The 22597-nt window shown below is 40.8% G+C and overlaps 1 protein-coding gene across 5 annotated transcripts in view; it reads right to left on the bottom strand.

Moving 5' to 3' along the window:
• Window positions 1-22597, bottom strand: part of RAD51B (RAD51 paralog B) — a 305174-nt gene that overhangs the window by 130621 nt on the left and 151956 nt on the right. For all 5 annotated transcript variants that reach the window (XM_088669800.1, XM_060273900.2, XM_088669783.1 and 2 more), the window contains exon 9: window positions 8065-8174. In XM_088669800.1, the coding sequence (XP_088525926.1) occupies window positions 8065-8174 (110 nt within the window). The remainder of the gene's footprint in view (window positions 1-8064; window positions 8175-22597) is intronic.

Raw genomic sequence — 22597 nt, 5'->3', positions numbered from 1 at the left:
AGGTGGAATTCAACATTGTTCTATTTGGATTGTTCTGTCAGCGTAAACATTTCTACATTCCAGATGGAACAATCTTCCCTCTCCCCATCCCACATGGTGTTCAGGGTGGGTGTCCCAACCCTCCAGAGCGGCATCCCCAAACTTTGGCCCTCCAGATGTTTTGGACTACAATTCCCATCTTCCCCGACCACTGGTCCTGTTAGCTAGGGATCATGGGAGTTGTAGGCCAAAACATCTGGAGGGCTGCAGTTTGGGGATGCCTGCTCCAGAGTTTATTGGTTCAGGAGGCATGGAGGAGGACAGAGGGACAAGTCCCATTGTGCTAGCACAACTTGTCCCACTGGCTCCCACTAGTGCAACTGTTCAGTTGAAACCATACCGACAAGTGTCAGGTCATCATTGGGCCTTGGCCGGCTAGAATATCTTTTTTAAACAGGTATCAGACTGGGATAGAAAGCCTTTGGTGACTCTGTTGGGGACAAAACACTCAAGTCCCAAACCAATATAAACTGCATGTTAAGTTAACACAGAGATTTCTGGGGGGAAACTGAGAAAAGCGAATAAAACCATAATGCCACTGTATTGTGTTTCCATTTTATTTAGTGTCGTTTCTAATCCAGTTCTTAGACAGAACTGTCCACTGATATCTGAGTGCGTAATGGATTAAAGTCAAAGACAAGTCTAAAATAATGTAAACATTTGCTCCTTCATAAAAGCCCTTCTGAAGAGAAGTGGGACATAAATCCAACTAGCCTGCAGAGTGCCCTGACAGTGTTTGCTTTACATATACATCCCACACATGTCCATTAGGAGGTCTGAGTCCCGATAAACAACAGCAGCGTAAATCAACATACCGTGCAGATGGATTTGCAAAAATGGTTGAGCACTTTAGGTCAGTCTCCTAGCTTCTTCCTTTCTTCCATGCAATAATGTCTGAAGCCAGTCCTTCTCAAATGTTGAGATAGTGAGACTTTCTCAAAGGGGAAGGGGGAGACCTGCTGGGGCCTCCACATGGTTAGCTGGCTTAACTAGCCACTATGTGCCATGTCAACTCCCATGGCTGGCAGACAGACAGAGAGAAAGCCTTAGGACCATGTGAAGCCCAGTTCCTCACAGAAATAAGAAGCTCACAAGGGCCATCATATTGTCATTTGTTACTCCCAACAATTTCAAACTGGAAAATAATCAAAGGAAAATAATCAAACAGCTTCTTTGTGGATATTGGGAAGGGGCACAATAGCACTTTAAGCCACTTGTTCAATCAGTGTATTCAAATTTGGACTAGAATTGGATCAGTCCTTTGCAACAAAGCATACTGCGTAGGTTTCCAGGGTAGAGATAATATTTTGTATTTTCACACAGACATAAAATAGCTCTTTAAAATATTGCTACCTCTTAGATACACAAAATTAACTTCTCTCCAAGGCTTTTGTGTACCCTAAGAAAGAAAAGTGTTTGATAAATGAACATTGATGGACAGTTGATGTTCCTGTAGCCAAGAATATAAGTTATACTTACCTGCAGATATAGGGGCTTAAATCAGCATTCTGCTCATGTGTACATGTGGCTGAGGAAACCCCCCCAAAAAAACACACACAACTGTTTGGCAGTGTGAATGTAAACCAGTGAAGGAAAAACAAGTTTGAATTTGTGCTGGCAAGAAAAAGACAGCTCTCCTAAAACTTCCTATACTCAAAGAAATGAGGAACAAATAAATATTGTTTTAAATGTATCAGGATTTTAATATTATTCTGATTAACATAATTATCTTGTTTATCAGAGCTTTACTGTTATGCATGCTGCTATAAAAATATTAAGAGAAAATGAAGCCCCACTTCTTTCTGAAAGAACTACAAAACAGCTGCAGCAAAGAAACTCATAACAGGGGAAGCTGTTTTTACTTGTAGATCTAGCTCTATCCTTTTAAGGACAAACAATTAGTATATTTTGATGGAAGAATAATAAACTGAATAGAATATTGGGAAATTAAATCTTCAAAGAGAAAACAAAAAAGTTGCACAATTATTAAAATCCATGCCTGCTTCTAGACACTGAATGTTCAGTAGTATTTCAATTCACAGTGAAAGGAAAAGGAAACCAAAATTAAGAACAGTATACAAGGGTAGAAAGTAAACTGATCAGGAAGGGAACATTGAAGTTTCTAATTAAAGTTTTGCTTGCAGAAGTTACTGATCTGTTCATAACAGACATTTGAAGTAAAGGAGAAAGTGTTTTCTTTTTCTTTTTAAAAACCTGAAGTTTTGAGAAACTCTACATATATGCAATTTCTTACCAAGTCGATTCCCACTTTACTGCATTAAAAGCATAAAAATGTACTATGCATGACTTGAAATAAGTATGCAAATTTTAGCATTATCATGCATAAAGAGAAGAAACAGATATTTTTAAAGACTAGCAGTACATTTGGTTAAACTTCATGCCAGCACTGAACTCCTTGTGTATCATCATCACACATGGTGAGTGTCATAGTAACTGCAGACAACATTAGCCATTCTAAACCTATATATTTTATAAGGTTGAGCAAAATGTTCTCCAGAGAACATTTACATATCTACCACCATCCACACGAGATACTTAGGCCACAAGGGAGCATTCATCTCATACTACTAAGATCTAACCAGAGCATTTCAGTTCCTCTGGTCAATGATCACTTCCACTTCCTTTCTTGCAATGTCTTCATTTCCTGCATATCAGATAGTAGTATGTGGAAAATAGGCGTTTCCCCTCACAAGTTCTAATAGTTATCATATCCCAGTCTTACTCAAAACACTTGAGATCATTTTAAGAATCCCAATTTATACTTTCACATATTCACTATTTCATAGACCTTGTCTATAATTGTTGCAGCTTCAGCCAACACATTACATAGGGTTGCCATATTTTAAAAAGTGAAAATGCAGACATATAAATTGTTAAGCTTTTTTTAAAAAAAATTCAACTATTTTAAATGAAATTCACCAAAATCTACACTTCTGACATGGCTGCCATACATCCGGATTTTCCTAGATGTTTAAGTGATTTCCACCCAGACACAGTTTACAAGGGCTGAATCCTGGTTTTGTCCAGGCTATGTCCAGGCAATTCTGGATGTATGTCAACCCTACATTACAGCAGGCTCATTAGGTATATCTTATCAGCTGTGGCTCCAGAACCTCTTCATATCTAATAAAAAACATATTCTCTACCCCTCCATTACCCACACTCATATAAGGCTGAAAAGCAGTATCTAAATATTCATATATATAATAAAGTGTCATCATTAAAGAACTTGGATTTTAAAGTTATTATTTACTCTCCCCCTGCACTTTTTTAGTCTTTCTTGTTTGCTTTTACAAACTTGCTTTTAAGTAAAATAGTTAATACATTACTTCTTTAAAAACATTAGAATGAGTGCTACTATCTCCCCTCTCATTCCTAGCTATTTTGATTTGTAACACTGCAACAGTATCAAACACTAATATTAACACATGGCAACAGTAACATTTGGGACGTTGGGGGGGCTTTTTCGTTTTAGAAAAATGTTGAAACATCTGTAAGCACTTATAGAGTAACGAATGTGTCTCTCCTGCAGTTGAACAAATATATATAAGAAGAGCTGAAGAATCATTAGACGTAAAAACGTAATTTTTCAGTGGAAAACCTTTAAGATATTCAGAGTTTGACTTTGCTGAAAGACTACTGTAGCTTCATTTTTAGGTTTTAACATAAGCCATCCCCTGCTACCACCAGTCAAGTTTGTGTTTGTGTGACAGTCAGAATGCTGGAATACTATTTATATCGCACTAATCAGAGTAGGGTAAAACCAGCTGGTGTCTAACAAAGACTGGGGAAGTGATGTCTGGCATCAGTAGGCTAGGGAAATCTTATGCTTGGTCTTACAACACATCTCAATATTGTACCTTGACTGCTAATCAGACAGCTCCTGTAACATCTGCTGACAACTAAACATTTTGCTCTAATCTCAAATATTTTATTTTAAGAATAAATTCAACAAGCAACAAATAAAAACACTGGATTATTAATCTCCATGCACCCACAATTTTGTATGTGTATTTATTACACAAGAAAGACAAGACAGATTTGTCTTTTCACAGCTTTTCTCCATAAAGTACATATGAACATCGAAATAGCCATTGCTGGTCAGTTCACACATTTACCAAATCCAGCTCTCTGTTTTGCCTATTCCAGGCATGGCCAAACTTAGCCCTCCAGATGTTTTGGGATTACAACTCCCATCATCTCTAGCTAACAGGACCAATGCTCAGAGATGATGGGAATTGTAGTCCCAAAACATCTGGAGGGCCAAGTTTGCCCATACCTGGCCTATGCTAACCTTCCACAGGATCTCAGGTAGTAAGCAGCCATTCTATAAAAGGAGCCACTAGATGTAGGAACAAAACATCTGAGGCTGAAGGCTCCCCTGAATCTTCTATAAGCAAGGGTCTAAATCACAAAGTGTAAAGTATACTGTGCAATTTTGGTAATGAACATTCGTCACAAAAGGGGGCATAAAAATTGACCATGCATTAACAGAGCTTGGGCTACAGTTTAAGATTGTAAGCCATTTGAAAAACTGTATTCAATGACAGAGAGCTCAACCACGCACATGAAAAAAGATGAAAATGAAGTCAGGTGTTTGCTGAAAAGTGTGTTCTTGCACCTTGTCTCAATGTTTGAAAAAAACAAAGACCCCTCAACAACCACCCCCAAAGTAAAATGTTTTCAAACATTTCACTTGAAAAAACATGTGATCTGTCAATTCAAATAGTGGGTGTTTCGTCTGTTTTAATTCCTGGGAGTTGTTTACTATGAGAGGAAAGAGAAAGCAGCATTTGCAGATGGAGATGATAAAAACCCTATTCACAAATACCTACAGAAATATAAACATTTACTTCTTAAAATGTAAAACGAATGTTTGACATAGAAGTACACGAACAATAAGAAAGTGCTCAAATCACAGTAGTCTATGCCTACACATGCTGTAATAACCCCAAAATTTCACCTTCTAAACTAATAAGCTAAATCTTAAGGCACTAAAATAAACTCCAGAAACACTTTTGAAAACCGAAGGTAACTATCCAAGAGCATAGGTAATTCAATTGTTCTTCTCAAGCTGCAGAGAGTACTACTAGCCATGGGAAAGTACTGGAGAAACAAGAGTGTCTCAAGGCAAATCTTTAAAAGTATAGTATAAACACTGACAACTGGGAAACACTGGCCTGCGAGCGCTCCAGTTGGAGAACAGCCTTTACCAAAGGTGTCATGGGCTTTGAAGAAACTCGATCTCAGGACGTGCTAAGAGGAAGGCACACTTGGCAAATCCACACCGTGATCAACTCCCGCCTGGAAACCAATGTCCCCACTGTGGAAGGATGTGTGGATCCAGAATTGGCCTCCACAGTCACTTACGGACCCATTGTTAAAATTGTGTTTATGGAAGACAATCTTACTCAGCTACGAGTGATCGAGAGAGAGAGAGAGAGAGAGAGAGTGAGAGAGACTGAGGGAGCCGGCATTTGTCCGCAGACAGCTTCCGGGTCATGTGGCCAGCATGACTAAGCACTTCTGGCGAACCAGAGCAGCACACGGAAACGCTGTTTACCTTCCCGCCGGAGCGGTACCTATTTATCTACTTGCACTTTGAGGTGCTTTAGAACTGCTAGGTGGGCAGGATTACCCCATACACTTATGCCTTAAAATGCATGAGAATCTTGCAATAGCAACATAACAGATGTAGCTATTTCTAAAAACTAGCAGACATGTTTCCAGACATGTTTGAAGATCCTTTCCCAGATATAGATGCATGCATTACATTCCTACCCATGGCATATATGCAACTACCTCTTTAGTAAAGAAAATAAAAAAATCCTTCCCACAGCACCTTAGAGACCAACTAAGTTTGTCATTGGTAGGTATGAGCTTTCACATGCATGCTTCTTCACTTCTTTGTGTGCATGCACACGAAAGCTCATACCAATGACAAACGTAGTTGGTCTCTAAGGTGCTACTGGAATGAATTTTTTTATTTTGTTTCGACTACAGCAGACCAACATGGCTACCTACCTGTATTTAGTAAAGAAGACATCCATGTGTTCCCTCTGTGTGGACCACACCAAGAAGCATGGCAAGGCAAGATAGAATATCTACCAACGATCGAGACCATTGAAAAAATAGTGAGAGGTTGGAATGACCTCCATATCTCCCCACCTCAAAATGCCTGGATGATGGCAATGAGCTTTCATCAAGTCATCTGGAGTCCCTGGCAGCTGAAGTGCATGTGCACCAGCCCAGGGGAAAAGAAGTGACCAAAGGAGAACAAAGGCAGGCTGATCTCCCCATCATCAAAACAATTGCAGGGTGATGGGGAATTTTTCTCAGAGACACTTAACTGTCATCAGTGGCTACTAGACATGATGACCAAGCTCTACCTCCACAGATGGAGGGCAACAGTGCTCTTGTGCTCACATTCTGCTCCCTGGTTTCCCACATGCATCTGGTTGAGAACAGGGTGCTGCACTAGCCGGGCCACTGGTCTGATCCAGCAGGCTACTCTTTATGTTCTTATGTCTTTGACATCAGTTGCTTTGACTGCCACAGTGGCAAGGTAAGGCAAAACTGCCTTGTGCCTGGCTCAGTCTGAGCACCATAGGTGAGCCAATATCAGATGTTAACAACAGTCAACCTTAGATTGCAGATTATACACTGCATAGGCAGACCAGTTCTGTTCCAACTGCAAGCTCTGCCTTCAATGAAAGATGCATCTTCAGTTAAAAGGGGCCTGGCCCACTCCTTTTACTTCAAAGGAGAGAGGTAGACTGTGGTTTCTATATCATATCATTGGGCCAGAAGGGCACCAGCGCCACAGGCTTGTCTTGTGGAATTTCATCCTCTGGCTTTGAGTCCTTGACCTCATCCCTCAACCCCAGTTTTTTCTGGTTTTTTGGAGGGGGAAACGGAATTTTTTGGAAAAATTGAAAAAAATGCTACATTAGCACTTCTTTTTTCTTTTCCAGATTGAAAGTCATTCTGTTACTTTAGAAACATAAAATATAACGATGGACAATTTTAATGGGCATAAAATTATCACAACTAGCATATTAAAAATATAGTGTATCCAAACAGGAACTAAAATTTAACTTGTCATTCATCACTGTTTGCTATGCAACATGCTTACTCCACCTCCCATGTTTTGCCCATGAGACCTTATGTATTTCCTGATGTGTGTGGTCTGTTAACCACTTTAGCTACTACTGTATGCTTAAATTAATTTATTTCACTTTTTAAAGACTGTTTTCCAGCATTTAATGTTTAAAATATTTTCATTTATTTTTTTCTTTCATAACACTTCTCTGATTGCCACAACAACACATATACTTTCAGGCCCTTTTTGTTGCTCTATGTTTTCTTCCAGTGCTTTGAGGCCTAGTGAAGAAGAACAGAACCAATGCATACCACACACATGCAAAAACAAAACTGAAACCTTTTTCTTTTCTGGTGACAACATCACCTCCTAAAGGAAGAAATGAATCTTGTTCTTGCATTGGAGAGTTCAGTTTGTAACCTAGGACTTTCTTGTCCTCACAGAAATTAGAATAATCTGATACCATACATATTTTTTAAAAAATGATTTTTAAATATTTGAACCCCTTATCTTAAAACATTTTATTCATCATGTTAAAATAAAACATTCCATAATCTATTTTTTATTTTTTCCAACTTTTTTTGGGGGGGGGGGAAAGGCTTCAGGAAAAAAACCGGGGGGAAACCCCCCCCCCGAATTTTCCCAGTTTTTCCCGAGGCCTTCACATCTCTAAGCAGAACTAAGGTCAGAGGAAGCTTTTTCTGAAGTCAACCCCGTAGAGATTCCCTGCAGAGAGGTGAAGCAAAGAAATAAAATGTTTTTGCCCCTCTCTTCTTATTACAGGATTCTCACTTGTATCTAACTAAAACATGAGAACTGCAACTTAGAGTACCTTATCTGAGCAGATTGGGTCTGTCATATACATTACTGTCGGAGTAACATTGCTTCCCATGGGGCCTCACCTGTCTTGTTTGTGAATCCAGATACTGCAAGATGAGTCTTGTATTCACGCTATGACTCCAAGTATTCCCTAGTGCTGCGGTCACATAGCCAGACTCTTCCTTTCTAGAGCCTAGAATAAAGAAGACAGAAGCATTGATATTACATTCTTGTAACTGAAGTACAAGGAAATTTCATATTTTAAGTCCAATGCATTTTCCAAGAAAACACTAGAGCGAAAAACCAAAAAGGAGAGATAAAACATGTATTCATGTTATATCGGATGTGCTTATTATTGACAGCTGCTTATACAAGAATTAAAAACAACAACTGGCAATCATTTACCATGTCTTGCAGGGAGTTAAGACAGCTGCATGTACTTGCCATGTCATATCAGACAAACCAATGAATGCATCCCATAAAAGAGGAATGACCTGGGCATCAAGGAAAAGAGAGGCTGGGAAAGACCAGATTCAAACAAAAACATGCTGGAAAGGGGTTCACAAGACGCCATTCAACAGTTTTAGGGACTCCATTCTGGATTTGTGTACGGTTTACTCCTTAGTATATTACCAGCAACTGATAAGACCAAGTATTTAACATGCCCAAACAATATGATCAATGCATCTTCTAGTTAATCATATCCTGTTATAACTTCTATTTCATTTTTTCCCTGATTTTCCAATTATTTTTATTTTAAAACATGACCAAAAAAGATGAAGCATGCTAGTATTTTCTGAGCTGCACCTCCAGAAAATGTTGACTGCTCTACTGTATACAGTGGTACCTTGGGTTATGAACTTAATTCGTTCCAGAGGTCCGTTCTTAACCTGAGGCGCGCTTTCGCTAATGGGGCCTCCCGCTGCTGCCACGCCGCTGGCACACAATTTCCATTCTCATCCTGGGGCAAAGTTCTCAACCCGAGGTACTACTTCCGGGTTAGCGGAGTTTGTAACCTGAAGTGTTTGTAACCCGATGTGTTTGTAACCCGAGGTACCACTGCATATGACAAAGTCATGCATGGGTTTACCTATCAGATGTATGTCAATTAAAAAACAGCAACCCTCTATTTCACATTCGTACATAAAGTCTGTTGAGGCACATGTTTCAAATCCATTTCCATGCTTCTTATTAAGTGTTTTGTCTTGGATCTCTTTCCCAGTCACTTTGATATGTTTTTTTTCTGGTTATATCCAAAAGCATAATAATATGACATAGTTTTCTCAAAACCTCTTTTGGCAGAATATTAGATTTTCAAATTTTGTTAACTCTCACTCGTATTTAAATGATCCCCCACAAACACTCATGCTCATATTCATTCTTTCACCTCAAAGCCCTGAACTTTCAGAAAGAAAAGGCTCATAATTGTGTAAAATTAAATGAGGTTTCTCCATTATATAGGTACTGAAGACTTTCTACCATGTCACTAAATGAGCAGGTTACTAACACAACATATATAAGAAAAGGCTGACTCATGAGAAAAATCAACCTTTCCAAAGTTCTTATTTCTGCACCTCTATCATGAAAATTGTGATCCAGATGTAGACATGGCTAGGAAACAGTTAAACTTAGCATGCAAGCGAAGGAAATATATCATTGCCCTCTGCATTCCTGTACACACCCAGGACTCCCACTTATGTCAACAGGTAGGCTGAGTGAGCAGTGGAGGCAGGTTCAGGGGGCACAGTGGTTAGAAAGAGTGCAGGCACATAAATTACTCTTTCCTTATTTCTGGGGGGGAAACACTTGTGGTACCAGGCTGCAGCAGCACCTGCCTTGACAACTGCTGGCAGGAATATTTGTGTGACCCTCTGAGCCGCTCACATATATGCAATAGTGCAAGACAGTTATTTTGGGGTAGAGCAACCTCCCTTTTACAGGGCAACTGGGTGGGTGGGTGGGAAGAGAGCCTTGCAGGGAAGGTTTCTATTTAAAAGAGAAACACTATATCCCTTCTGCAATCTCTGCATGTTGTATAAAATAGAGGGAAGTAAATCAGGAAGCGGCAATGTGTACTGTGGAGGAAACTGAGGAGGTCCCCAGGAGAGTTCAATGGCAGTTAAGAGCCAGACATTTTGCCTCTTTTAGCACCAAACGCCAGGAGACAACAGATGTCTTAGGGGCAGGAAATCGGAAATGGCAGGGAGAGAGATAGTAGCTCAAATATGTTGCTTAAAAATGATTCTATTATTTCAACTGTGAAATGAATTTTTAAAAGACCATGAAGGAAGATTAATAGTGCATTTTATCACACATATCCCTTGCCTTATCCCATCTTCAACTTTACTGACATTTTCTAGAGACCCGAATAAGCCCCGCTTCCTCTGTTCCCCAATCCACAAAGCAACCACCACACCAATATGTTGGCCCTAATTACAACATTTAGGGCTTTTTAGTTTTAAAAAGGGGCAAGTAGTGTAGGACATGGTAGAGGTATATGAAATTATGCACAATTTAGAAAAAGGGGGTAGATATTAGTTTTTCTGTCTCTCTCATAATACTAGGACCAGGGTGACTGCTGTAAGATTCAGGACAAAAGGTTAGTACTTTTTCACACAGTTAAACTATCACTGCCATAAAATGAAGTCAGGACAGTATATGTCTGAATACCAGTTGTTGGAGATCATTAACAGAAGACTATTGAGTCCTGCTTTGGGGCTTTCTACAGGCATTTGGTTAGCCATTGTGAGAACAAAATCCTGTAGTCTTTGAAGTGAGGCTCTTCATTTGACCCTCTTAAAAAAACAACTGGTGGGCCCCACCTTAGATGAAGCACTGCCCCTTCTCTGACACAGGAGGCAACACCACTTTTAAGACAGTGCTCGGAACAAGATATGCATACATTATTATTTTTTAAGGAGGTGTGCTTTTTTCCTTCAGAATTATTGGTTTCCCTCATGTGAAAGTTCATGGAAATTAAATCAATAAATGTGTCAATACCGATCAGAAGGTCGGCAGTTCGAATCCCTGCAACGGGGTGAGCTCCCATTGCTCGGTCCCAGCTCCTGCCAACCTAGCAGTTCGAAAGCACGTCAAAGTGCAAGTAGATAAATAGGTACCGCTACAGCGGGAAGGTAAACGGCATTTCCGTGTGCTGCTCTGGTTCGCCAGAAGCAGCTTTGTCATGCTGGCCACATGACCTGGAAGCTGTATGTCGGCTCCCTCGGCCAATAATGCGAGATGAGCGCCAAACCCCAAAGTCGGTCATGACTGGACCTAATGGTCAGGGGTCCCTTTACCTTTACCTTTAAATAAAACATGTCTCCATGCATGGGGTGGCCTTCACATGTTTTTTGCCTCACACTCTCCCTTCTCTCCATTCCGCAGTATTGTTTCAGATTAGGAGGTGAGCTTGACAGTTTTGATGTCCAAAGGAATGATCTCATTCCCTGGACTAGCCGGCCAAGGTGCATTCCGTACCCAGGACATGGTGCATGCTTCATTGCTGATCCATGAGGAACTAATAAACAAAGTTTTGGGGGGTAGGCAGAAATCTATTCAAACATGTATGCCAGCACCACATATGAATAAAAAAATGACATATAACTAATCACTCTGCAATGCTTTGGCTTGTGCAAAATAAAACACAGTGGGGGGTAGTGGATAATAATACAAAGATGCGCATACTGTTCAAATAAACTGTATTTGGAGAGAAATTCTTTCTCTACATCACCTGCTCACCAGACAATCCACAATGCTCTGTGGATGTATTGAAGGGCAGAATCTAGCTCATTTTATAGATAGGAAGGAACATAGGAAGCTGCCTTATACTGAGTCATTGGTCCATCTAGCTCAGTACTTTCTTCATGGGTTGGCAGTGATTCTCCAGTTTCATACGGCCCTACCTGGAGATGCCAGGGATTGAGCTTGGTCCCTTCTGCATACAAAGTAGATGCTCTACCATTGAGTTATGGGCCCTCCCCAACATATGACTTTTGCCCATACTGAAGCAGCTTGATAAGCCCTGGAAAAGCCTGACCCATTCAAGGATCTTCATGAAGCTGTTTAGTGAAGCTTTTAATGTTTAATAGACTATTGTATTTTAATATTCTGTTGGAAGCCACCCAGAGTGGCTGGGAAAACTCAGCAAGATGGGCTGGGTATAAATAAATTATTATTATTATTATTATTATTATTATTATTATTATTATTATTTTCTGGGGATTAGTAGCAAAGTCAAGACAGGAGTGCCTGGCGTGCTATGGTCCATGGCGTCACGAAGAGTCGGACATGACTAAACGACTAAACAACAACAGTAGCAAAGTAGTATAAATGTGCTGATGACCAACAGCTATTCCTCTCCTTTCCACCTGAATCAGATGAGGTAGCAGATATGCTGATAGATATGAGGTAGTAGATAAGCAGTGATGGGCTTATGAGGGACAAATAAACCATGAGTGAATCCCAGTAAGATGAAGGTACAGACTTTTTGGGTGCAGGGATTAGGAAGACAGCCTCTTTAGGATTGGGTAGCACTTCCCCAAATGAAGCAGGTATGTAGGCTGATCCACAATTGTAACTGGAGGTCCAGATGTCTTCAGTGGCAAGGAATGCCTATTTCCAGCTCCACTCAGTTTGCCTGCTTTGGCAATTCCTGGACCAGGAAAGCCTGCTATCAGTAATGCATGCCATGGTTCTAGATTCAGGTAGGTAGCCGTGTTGGTCTGGTGCAGTCAAAAAATATAGATAGATGATAGTGTCCAGTAGCACCTTAGAGTCCAACCAAGTTTGTTTTTGGTATAAGCTTTCGTGTGCATGCACACTGATATCTGGTATCTGAAGAAGTGTGCATGCACACAAAAGCTTATACCAAGAACCAACTTAGTTTGTCTCTAAGGTGCTACTGGACACTATCATCTATCTATCTATCTATCTATCTATCTATCTATCTATCTATCTATCTATCTATCTATCATCTATCTATCTATCTATCTATCTATCATCTATCTATCTGTCGCATGCTATGGTGACCTTGCGTTTGAATTATTGCAATGTGGGGCTGCCCTTGAAAATAGTCCAGAAGCTTCAGCTAGTGTAGAATGCAGCATTTTGCTTGCACTCAGGGATCCTCAATTTTTATTTTTATTTTTAAAAATACAACCATGGGGTGATGATGTATGTAACCTGAGTAACTTAAGTCCATGAGCTTCAGTGGGTCCACACTGAGTATGAATTTGTTGGATACCCCCATATTTTTGGTTGCTCTTGAAAATGTTTTAACTTTTGTTCACTCTTCTCCATTTAGATCACAATCCTAAACAAATATGTGAACAGAAATATTTTCTAGAAAAATGACTTTTTCATAGATTCCCACCCCCCACCGCCCGGTATAACCAGTGAGACTTAATGAGGCTTTTCTAAACAACAAAAGATCTAAGCCAAGATCCACCCTGAAAATAATGTGAACTCTAGATTTAGTATTAAAAACAGTAATGAGAATTCTCTACCAGGTCAATCACATAATGTTTGTTTTTAATTTCAGGATCCTTGGAAGTGGCATGCAGGACCACTGTCATCACAACATGTTTTGCATTAGGGAATCTCAACTCCTGGCGTCAGTGGGTTCATGTGGATTCCATTTTGTTTTGAAACCCTTCAGTGAGAGGCCTCAAGCCAGTACTTAGGTTCTTGTCTACTAAAGACCAAAAGGAAAAAGAAAAGAAATTATCCAGCTGTTCTGAATCCTAGCCAGATGATCTACTAGATGCACCAACCCTGAGTGAAATGATCAGGTTTCACAGACTCTGTGGAGGTGGGAAGACAGCTGGTTGTTTTATAGTGGCAGAGAGAGGCTAAGATTAGGAGCTGGAGAAAACCACAACCTAAAAGAATTGATGAGATTCTCTCTTTTCATTTGAAAGAAAAAAAAACCTCAGTGGTTAACAATAACAAACATTTTAACTTCCAATATTCTAACTGTCTTCTCTTTCTGTTTTTATAGTTACTCTGTTGTGCTGCTTTTGCAGCAATGATGGTGCAGTATAATAATGTATAAGAGGATAGATACTTTCATCACCTAGAACTCCTGATGCTCTTCTTCAAATTCAGTATTTCTCTCAGCTTTTCTGTTTGACAGGCTGAAAAATTCTCTCAGCTGAACATAACTTGCAAAAGTGTCTCTATAAAACTCCGGTTTTCTCTATCATTCTATTCTTCCTTTGCCTTGATAGGATCCTGCAACCAATCCTGTTTACAAATATCTTCTCCTCTTCATCCTTATTTCATGTATTATAAAAACAGTTCCCACTGCAAAATCATATTTACTTATTCATCATTTAGGAAAAAAAAAGGAAGAAGGGACTTAGGACACTGGAGTCCTAGCAAAATAAAAAAATTCCTTCAGTAGCACCTTAAAGACCAACTAAGTTTATATTTTGGTATGAGCTTTCATGTGCATGCACACTTCTTCAGATACCTGAAGGTTGGTCTTTAAGGTGCTACTGAAGGAATTTTTTTATTTTGCTTCGACTCAGACCAACACGGCTACCTACCTGTAACTGGAGTCCTAAATAGCATTTCTGAAGTCTAGCTGAGAAGCACAGAAGTGCAGAGTTGGAAGGGACCCTGAGGATCATCTAGTCTATGCAATGCAGGAATATGCAGCTGTCCCATACTGGGATCGATCCTGCAACCTTGGTGTTATCAGCACCACACTCTAACCGACTGAGCTCAGCAGAATTGCAGTGTGGACTGTTTCTGTTCAGGGTTTTAGCCTGCCAACACTTCCTTCTTTCAGGATACTTCATTCTGTTCCTCTCTCCCCCAAATCCAACAGCCAGCCAGTACTCATTGGCAATCAAAAATGCTCAGTCCCAACTGAGTCGTTTTGGGCTCCCCTCACCCTGCTTTGTATTTCTGCAAACCTTTCAATTAATTCATCCAGGCCTGCTCACAGCATTCTCTCAGGTGTGTGCATGGTGTCGTTTTAGTTACATAAAGCACAACACTCAGAGAGCTGAGTTTTCTGTAAATATATTATGAGTGTTACTATGAGCTATTACATAAAATTCTTCCCTTAGGAGAGAATACAATGGTATTAAGCATATTGGATGTGGTGATTGTGAGGGAGTGAAAGGCTTGAATTACATGTGCTTATGTCCCTTAAAGCTTGAGGAAGAAACAAGCGAGATTTGAAACTGTCAGTGCAAATTCAAACGCCTCTGCACACTATGTTCAAAACCTCAGGGTAAAGCATTTCATTTTCCCACGCCAGGCTCTCTCAGCTGTTATGTTATGTCATTCTTTGCTGCTGTTCGCCCATCATCTGGATTTGCCATTTTTACAAATTCCACAAGCTAAAACCTAGAAAGTTGCCTAACACGCATAAGCCTCACAGCAAAAATATTTAAAAGGGGGAGGGGGGAAGCAGTAGTTTCAGGGATGGAGCTTACATTCCCACCCCACCCCACCCCACATACTGATCCATATTAAACTTAGCTAGATTCAGCAAAGGGAAAGTTATGTACAGTGCAGAAAGATTTTTCCATCTGCATATATTGAGTTGTTGCTGCACCGGCATCTGTAGAGAACAATTTATTTATTTATTGCATTCATCTTCTGGGGAGATACATGTTGAATCAAACTATGAGAAGGATCTCATTGCAGACTGAAATGAGTTCATCAAACATTGCTCATGTCAATTCCACATGGATTTCAACTTGTGGTAAAAGGAAAATATCTCAGTGTGATTAAAAAAGTAAACCCTGACCTCCAGATTCATCCTTGAAAGTAATCTTGAATTGTGTCGTAAGTGGAATTAGGCTTCATGATTCCTCTCTGCTGAGATGAAAATGATTTACAAGAAATACTAGTTAGAGAGGCCACAATTCCAGTGGGGTCTACAACAACTAGTCCCGCAAATTTCTCAGAAAACCATGAAAACCATGAAATCTCATTAGTTAGTATCATGCACAGATATTCCATATCCCCCATGCAGCCAGGACCTGTTAGGTCTGGGTGTTTTCCAGTAAGGTAATTGGGCCTAAGTGTCTCACTGAGGAGCAAAATGAAATTGCCAGCTGGAGTCAACTCCAGAAAGGCAGTCAAGGCACATATAGGATAGGTGAGAATGAGGAACCGCTGAAAGGCTTAATGCAACAAGGAGTCTGTGAACTCCAGACAGTAGGTACTTTCTGCATCAAGCCTGATTACAAAAGGAGAGGCTTACACAGAAGTTTGTATAGGGACAGAATGGGCAGTGGCCATTCATAGAAGGGCTGAGAGCTGGTGTAGCCAAAAGGGGACTATGGTCCTCAACAAAGATGAATGGCACAAGGAGCAAGGCTCTAGGTTGGCTTCTGGCCGATATAGCTGGTGCTTTCAACTTCTGTTCACTTCTATATTTGATGGGGGAACCCCGACAAGACATTCTTTAGATGTAAATTAATATCCCCAGGTGTACATTTCTGTTGTAATTACCATAATAATTCTACTGCAAACGTTAGACAATAGAATTGTTGGGACTTCTCTGGTTTGTCTTCACTGCTATTGCTGCTTACTGAGAAGAATGAACCCATGTATCTTTCAAATTTATTTAGATTTTTCCATCTGGTTGACACATCTGCCAACAGCCACATTTTACAAGAATTTTCAAAAATATAGGCTTGAGGCACAAAAGAATTTGGACACCTGAATTTTGCATGTCTGCCAACAGTACTTTTGTTAATTACAGGCACAACTTGAAAGCAATTATTTCATCATGGATTTTAATCTAAATGCTAGTCCAAATTGTTCTTTGTGCAAGTCACAATGTTCAGAACTATTTCCTCCCTGTGCTTGAACCATGGGGCTATTTAGAATCCAACCTTTTCAGCTGCAATATCACTTTCCCCTACTCAAAAGTAAAGGCCTGGAGTTCCAACTAGAATCATAGTGTAGGAAAGAATGAAACAAAAAAATGTAAGCCTGGATATGAGTGTTAACTTTGACCAGGGGAGTTGGGGAGGGGAACAATCCTACTCACACCAGCAATCTGACTTGACTGTCTATCTAAATGGACATTATTTGAAAATAATAATTCAAATAAAGAGATCTGAGACAATAGTAACATCATTGCTGGATCCAAATAATCAGATGCCACACACTAACACCACATTCACTCACACAATAGAAGCATTGTTCCTACCTTTACAAACAGATACTAGACCTCTGCCATGAAAAGAAAAGATGGTCATAATGTCCTTCAAATTGAACAGGTCTGATTTACAGACAATATGGAAAACAGCCCATGCAACTAGGTTTTAAGGCAGTAAACATCTTGCTCTTAATGTTAAAGGATCTCAAAGAAGCAGGTTACAACTACTCTCAGGTAAACTTCCAATGCTCTTCTATTAGTGTGACTGCCAATTCCCCAAAAGACAGACAGAAAATAAAATAAAATGAACCAAGTCATTCAGGGCTGATTCGTGTATAACAAGTACAGTGCAGTGACTGCTCTTTGGTGGCTTCTTTCAACATTACTTTGGCAGCGTAGGAATAAAATAATAATGTGAGATGGCAGAATTACATATGCCATCATCAGAGGCCAGATTGTGGGAGTGAGGCATAGGAAAACAGCAACCAGGTCGCAAAAACCATATTGCTTCCATAACATTAAGAACCAGAGTTGAACCAAGGTTTCGTAGAAGATATTTTTCTGAGATGCTTTCTAAGCCTTTTCTTTTTCTGCTCTCCCTAGAAAACAAAGGCCACTTTGCATAATTTTCTCCAAATATTTTCTACCATTTTTTGGTGGCAGCAGGTATATCTTCTTTCCCTGTCCCCTCCTCTTCTCCAGCCCCTAAATCCCTGTCCCCTCCTCTTCTCCAGCCCCTAAATCTGTTCCAGGGGTTCCCCCAATCCTCTACAACAGATTTGGGGAGGAGAGATTGGGGACGTTGCATTGCACAAATGTTAATCTTTGCACTAATGGAACTACTTCACCAGATACTGCTCATTGTTAGGAAATTTATGTTGAGCACAATGACTGCCAAATCCCAGGAGTGCAAATCAGCTTCAGCTATATGACAACTTCACTTCATGGCCAGGCATAATCCACTTTGAACTTTCCATACAGCCAAAGCTGATTTTCAGTTGCCCAACAAGACTCTTAACAAGACTATAAAAATGCAGAGTGTTTTCGCAGCTTGAAAACAAGAAATTTAGAATGTCAGCTTTGTTAATGGTGTATGTATACATTATGGTCTATAGGGGCTGGTGCCATACCTCTCATAACAAGAACAAACACAGCCCACATCTGTAACATAATAAGAACCATCACTGCTTTAAATAAAGTAATTCCTACACAGCCACATGAAAAAAAGATACTGACTGTTTGGGCTGTACAGTTTTTGTCTTTCTTGTGAAATATTGATTCCCCCCTGTCACTTTTAATGTCATTTTTAGCTAGTTAAAGGTATAGTTAAGGATGTTATCGAGTCCAAACTATTTCACAGAAACTTTTTTTTTGTACTAGAGATGGGGAGAGGGGGGGGGGAGAAGTTTCAAATAGCAACATTGTCCAAAAGGGTGAAAGGGAACAGATGGCCGTGGAGAATGCAGACTCAAAGCTCTGAAGAAAAAGGCCTATATTGACAGATCTTGCTGTTTCCTATTCAAGCATGAACGCTCTGGCATGGAGAGTTAAGACGATACAAGGAGCGACCTCTGTTCCCAGCAACCCGCTACGGGCAACTGGCCTCTGAAGCTTTCTGAGAAAAACAAGGAGACACAGACAGACAAACAGATATGGCAACAAGCCCAGCTCTCAGCTATCAGGGAAAAAAAATAGAAAGGCCAGAAGCAGCTGCCTTTTCCTGGCTCCAGAGCAGAGCATTAGAAAGAGCATTTCCAGCCTTTCACATCTTCCTTTTCAGAGCCAGCTTCTTTGAGGGGTCAACCTCAAGCTGCTGGTCTTTGCCCCGAGTCGAGGTGAAAAAAAGGACAGATCAGAACTTGTCTTGCTCATTGAAAACTGCTCTCTTTAATCATAAGAACTCCCTCCAGCAAACACAAAAATTTCAGACATAACCCCCTAATGATAACGCTTGAAGTTTTGTGTGTAACAAGCCCTGGGGATTTAAATTTAAAGAATTTAAAGCTGCAGTTCCCACACTCAGGTTTAACTGAGCCCATTCTCTAGTATGCACCACACAGAGCTGCCCCCCCCAATCACAGCACTGGGAGAGTCCTGGGAATCCCAACACTAGCAAGTGTCTCGTGTGTGTGTGTGTGTGTGTGTGTGTCACCCTATCACCATAATGTAATCACTGTTGTTTTCCTGCGATGATGTTGAGTACATTTAAAGCAAACATCCAAACTCAAACTTTAGAGTGCAAATATTTTTTTAAAAAATGAATGCACACACATACCTCAAAACTGTCAGTGGTTTGGAGCACTGCAGGGAATTTAAAATGCCTGCACTGTGTTTTTAAAAAGAAGCACTGGTTCATTGTATCTTATCCTTTCCCTATTGTATTCTCTCTGCTGAGAGCACAGGAAGTATCTGTGTGGATTTGGCCTCAGTTTCTTGCTACTCTGCCAATTTTTTAAGACTTTTTCACAGTACTCTTTCATCCAGGAATGCCCAACCTGCTCAACACCGAAGCAAGCATCTGAAATATCCACCATCAGATATATTACAATAAACCACATGGGCTAGAAATGTAATTTTTAAAAATGAAATGTGAGATTCCCCACCTGCAAGTCTCAACTTTCTCAGCCTCCTCAAATCCAACAGACAGGAAAAATTGAAGTCTGTTTACCATGAACTTCCATTTCTCCCGGTGCTTCGTAGAGAGCAGTTCTGACCTCTGGGATATAGCAGAGCAGTAAGTATATATATATATATATATATATATATATATATATATATATATATATATATGGTGGACTTCTGCAGAGACCTGTCAGAATGTGACTACCTTCTGTAGCACCCTATGCCCAAAGGCCACATCTGCAGAAGAGAAGGTGTCAAGTCTATCATGTTTAGTAAATGCATGGAGAGATGCCCAGCTGGCCCCTCTGCAACTCACAGAAATGGAGAAACTATCAATGTAAGCTGATGAGGTGGTTGCTCCCCAGAGCAAGTGTGCAGTCTGCCCCTCTGGTACTGCCTTCACCAAAGGCTAGGAAACCTCAACCAGGGCCTCCTACAACCACCTGAATATGGATGACAAGGTGATCTTGGCCCCCAAGGATCTCCCACAAAATGCCACAAATAGTGCTTCTAACTTGCTGAACCCTGCCAGATTGGAATGAAAAGCCCTACAAACATCTAGTGTATGCCATGCCATCTCCCCCAAATTAGAAGGCTTTGGATTAAAAGAGAGAAGAATAAAAACAGAAATAACCTTTGGAATAAATCCTGGGTCTGGCTTACAAAGCACCTTGTCCCTGTGAAAAATACGAAGCTAAGAATCCTAAGGCAACGCTGCTTACCCAAGGTGTTTCCCACAAAAAACACACCATTTTGTGTAACAGAAATTTGAGCTCACATGAAGCCATAAATTCAAAGGGTGGACCCATAAAGGCAGTCAACACATAGTTAAGGTTCCAAACAGGAAACCAATGGGCCATCAGAGGATTCCACTGACCCACCCCTCTAAGGAACCATTTGAATGTGAGGGGAGAAATCCAAGACAGGCAGTCAGATCACACTGAGCTCCAACCAGGTTACACTGAACTGGGAGTCCACAGTCACCAGGTGGGGGCCTAGCCATCCAGATTGACATCTGTTGCAATAACTTCTCTGTGAGCCTCCTCAAGGCTCCCCACCCCTGACACCTGTGCTGGACCACCCACCAACAAAGCTCTTTGTGAGATGATGTGGTATGGCAATCTGGAGATGTCATCTGGATTCCATAATCTGAGTCTGGTAAGTAGTAAGGTGTGTAGATGTGCCCGTGAAATGAGATCTTGGCAGGACACCATCATGCCCAGAAGCTGCACCAGAACTATCAGATCCATGGTCAGTGACACGAGAACTTGATATATGGGGAGGGTCTACTTCTCCCCGAGGTCTTCCAAGTGGTGCATCCTGAATGTCCAACTGAACCTCGGAGTGGGTGACATGCTGAGTAGGTTCCAAGGAATTCTTCTCCCAATTTATGATGAAGCCAGGGATTTGCAGGCATTCCAGTCTAGTATTCTGGCCCCATCTGCATTTCTCCCTCAAGGTGAACCAAAACAAAAGAACATTCAGGTATGTCTGCACCCACATGCCCAAGGTCCTCAGATATGTCACAACGGCCACCAAAACCTTCACAGATACTCTGGAGGCTGTGGAGAGGCCCATAGGGAGGGCCCAGTGTTCAAAATGGCGACCTATGCAGCTGAAGTGAAGGAACGTCTGGGATGAGGAACTGTAGGTAGGCCTCTAACAGAGATCAATCAACACCATCCAGTCATCCCTGTCCAGAACCGGCACAATGGAACTCAAGAGTCAGATACTTCAATCTGAAGCATTTGTGGTTGATATGTTTGTTCAGCCACTCAAATCCAGATTAGTGTGGGTGTGAATCCGGGAGATCAACTTGATCTTAAGAAGGTGATGGATTGCTATCCCATAGACCAAGTGTTTTTCTGCCCAGGAGGACTGAGGCACTGGGGCAAAGTACTCCCTTGGAAGACTAACAACCTCCACAGCATAGCCTAGAGTGAATGTCTTGAGGAGCCATTTGTCTGTTATCACTGAACTCAAGATGTGAAAATGTAAGAAGCTGGTTTCCTAGGAACCCCTGAGCAGGAACTTCCCTGGTGTCAGGAGGAGGGGTCTTTGGGGGCCAATTCTGGAATCTGGACTAAGAAGAAATGGCTGCAGTGGATGAGAATGGTAGCCTGGAAGACCTTGACCCCGAGGACTTAAGCTGGTTGTGCCATTATGGCTTGAAAACCAACTGCATTCCAAAGCTTGTAAGATGGCTTTTGCTCAGAAAGGACTAACCCTGCTTGAACTTGCGGTCCTCCTTCTTAGATGTTAGTAGAGCCTTCTGCTTGTCTAAAATTTCCATCTGAGAAGACTCCAACTTTCCCTGAACAACTTTGCTCCACAAAAAGGCATACTCTGAAGGCACATGTGAGAACCAGGGTCTGCATCCAAGCTATGGCCTCCAGAAGCTGCTTCTCTTTAGAAAGGCTGCTGTGTCTTCTTATGCGTGCACTAGGTAGCTTGCCCCTAATATCTAAAGAACTACAAAACAGCACTCCATGGTTAAATGCTATTAAAATGGTCCATGCCATAAATTTCTACATTAACTGCAAAAGGGGCAAAGACTAGTTTATTATTAACTTGATGGTGGTGGTGGTGGTGATGATGATACACATTTAAATAATTTTTTTCTCGCTATCACAAATTTCTATAGAAAAAAAAGTTAGCCCAATGTTACATTATAATCCTTATTTCAGGGGGGGGCTGGGGGGGAGGGAGAGAGAATCCATGAATGAATGTGTTAATACCAATGCAAAAAGCAGTGCTTGCAAATTGGGTTTGTCTTCCAAATCCCAGGACAGGTGGCCCCCAAAGTATATTCCCACACATTCCATATACCACATCTGTTGTCTAAATGCATTTTTAGGCCC

This window comes from Zootoca vivipara, chromosome 1 (genome assembly GCF_965207765.1).
Source record: "Zootoca vivipara chromosome 1, rZooViv2.hap1.1, whole genome shotgun sequence".
NCBI classification, from domain to species: Eukaryota; Metazoa; Chordata; class Lepidosauria; order Squamata; family Lacertidae; genus Zootoca; species Zootoca vivipara.
Note: the sequence above shows the minus strand (reverse complement) of the source record. Positions and strands in the feature narration are given on the sequence as shown.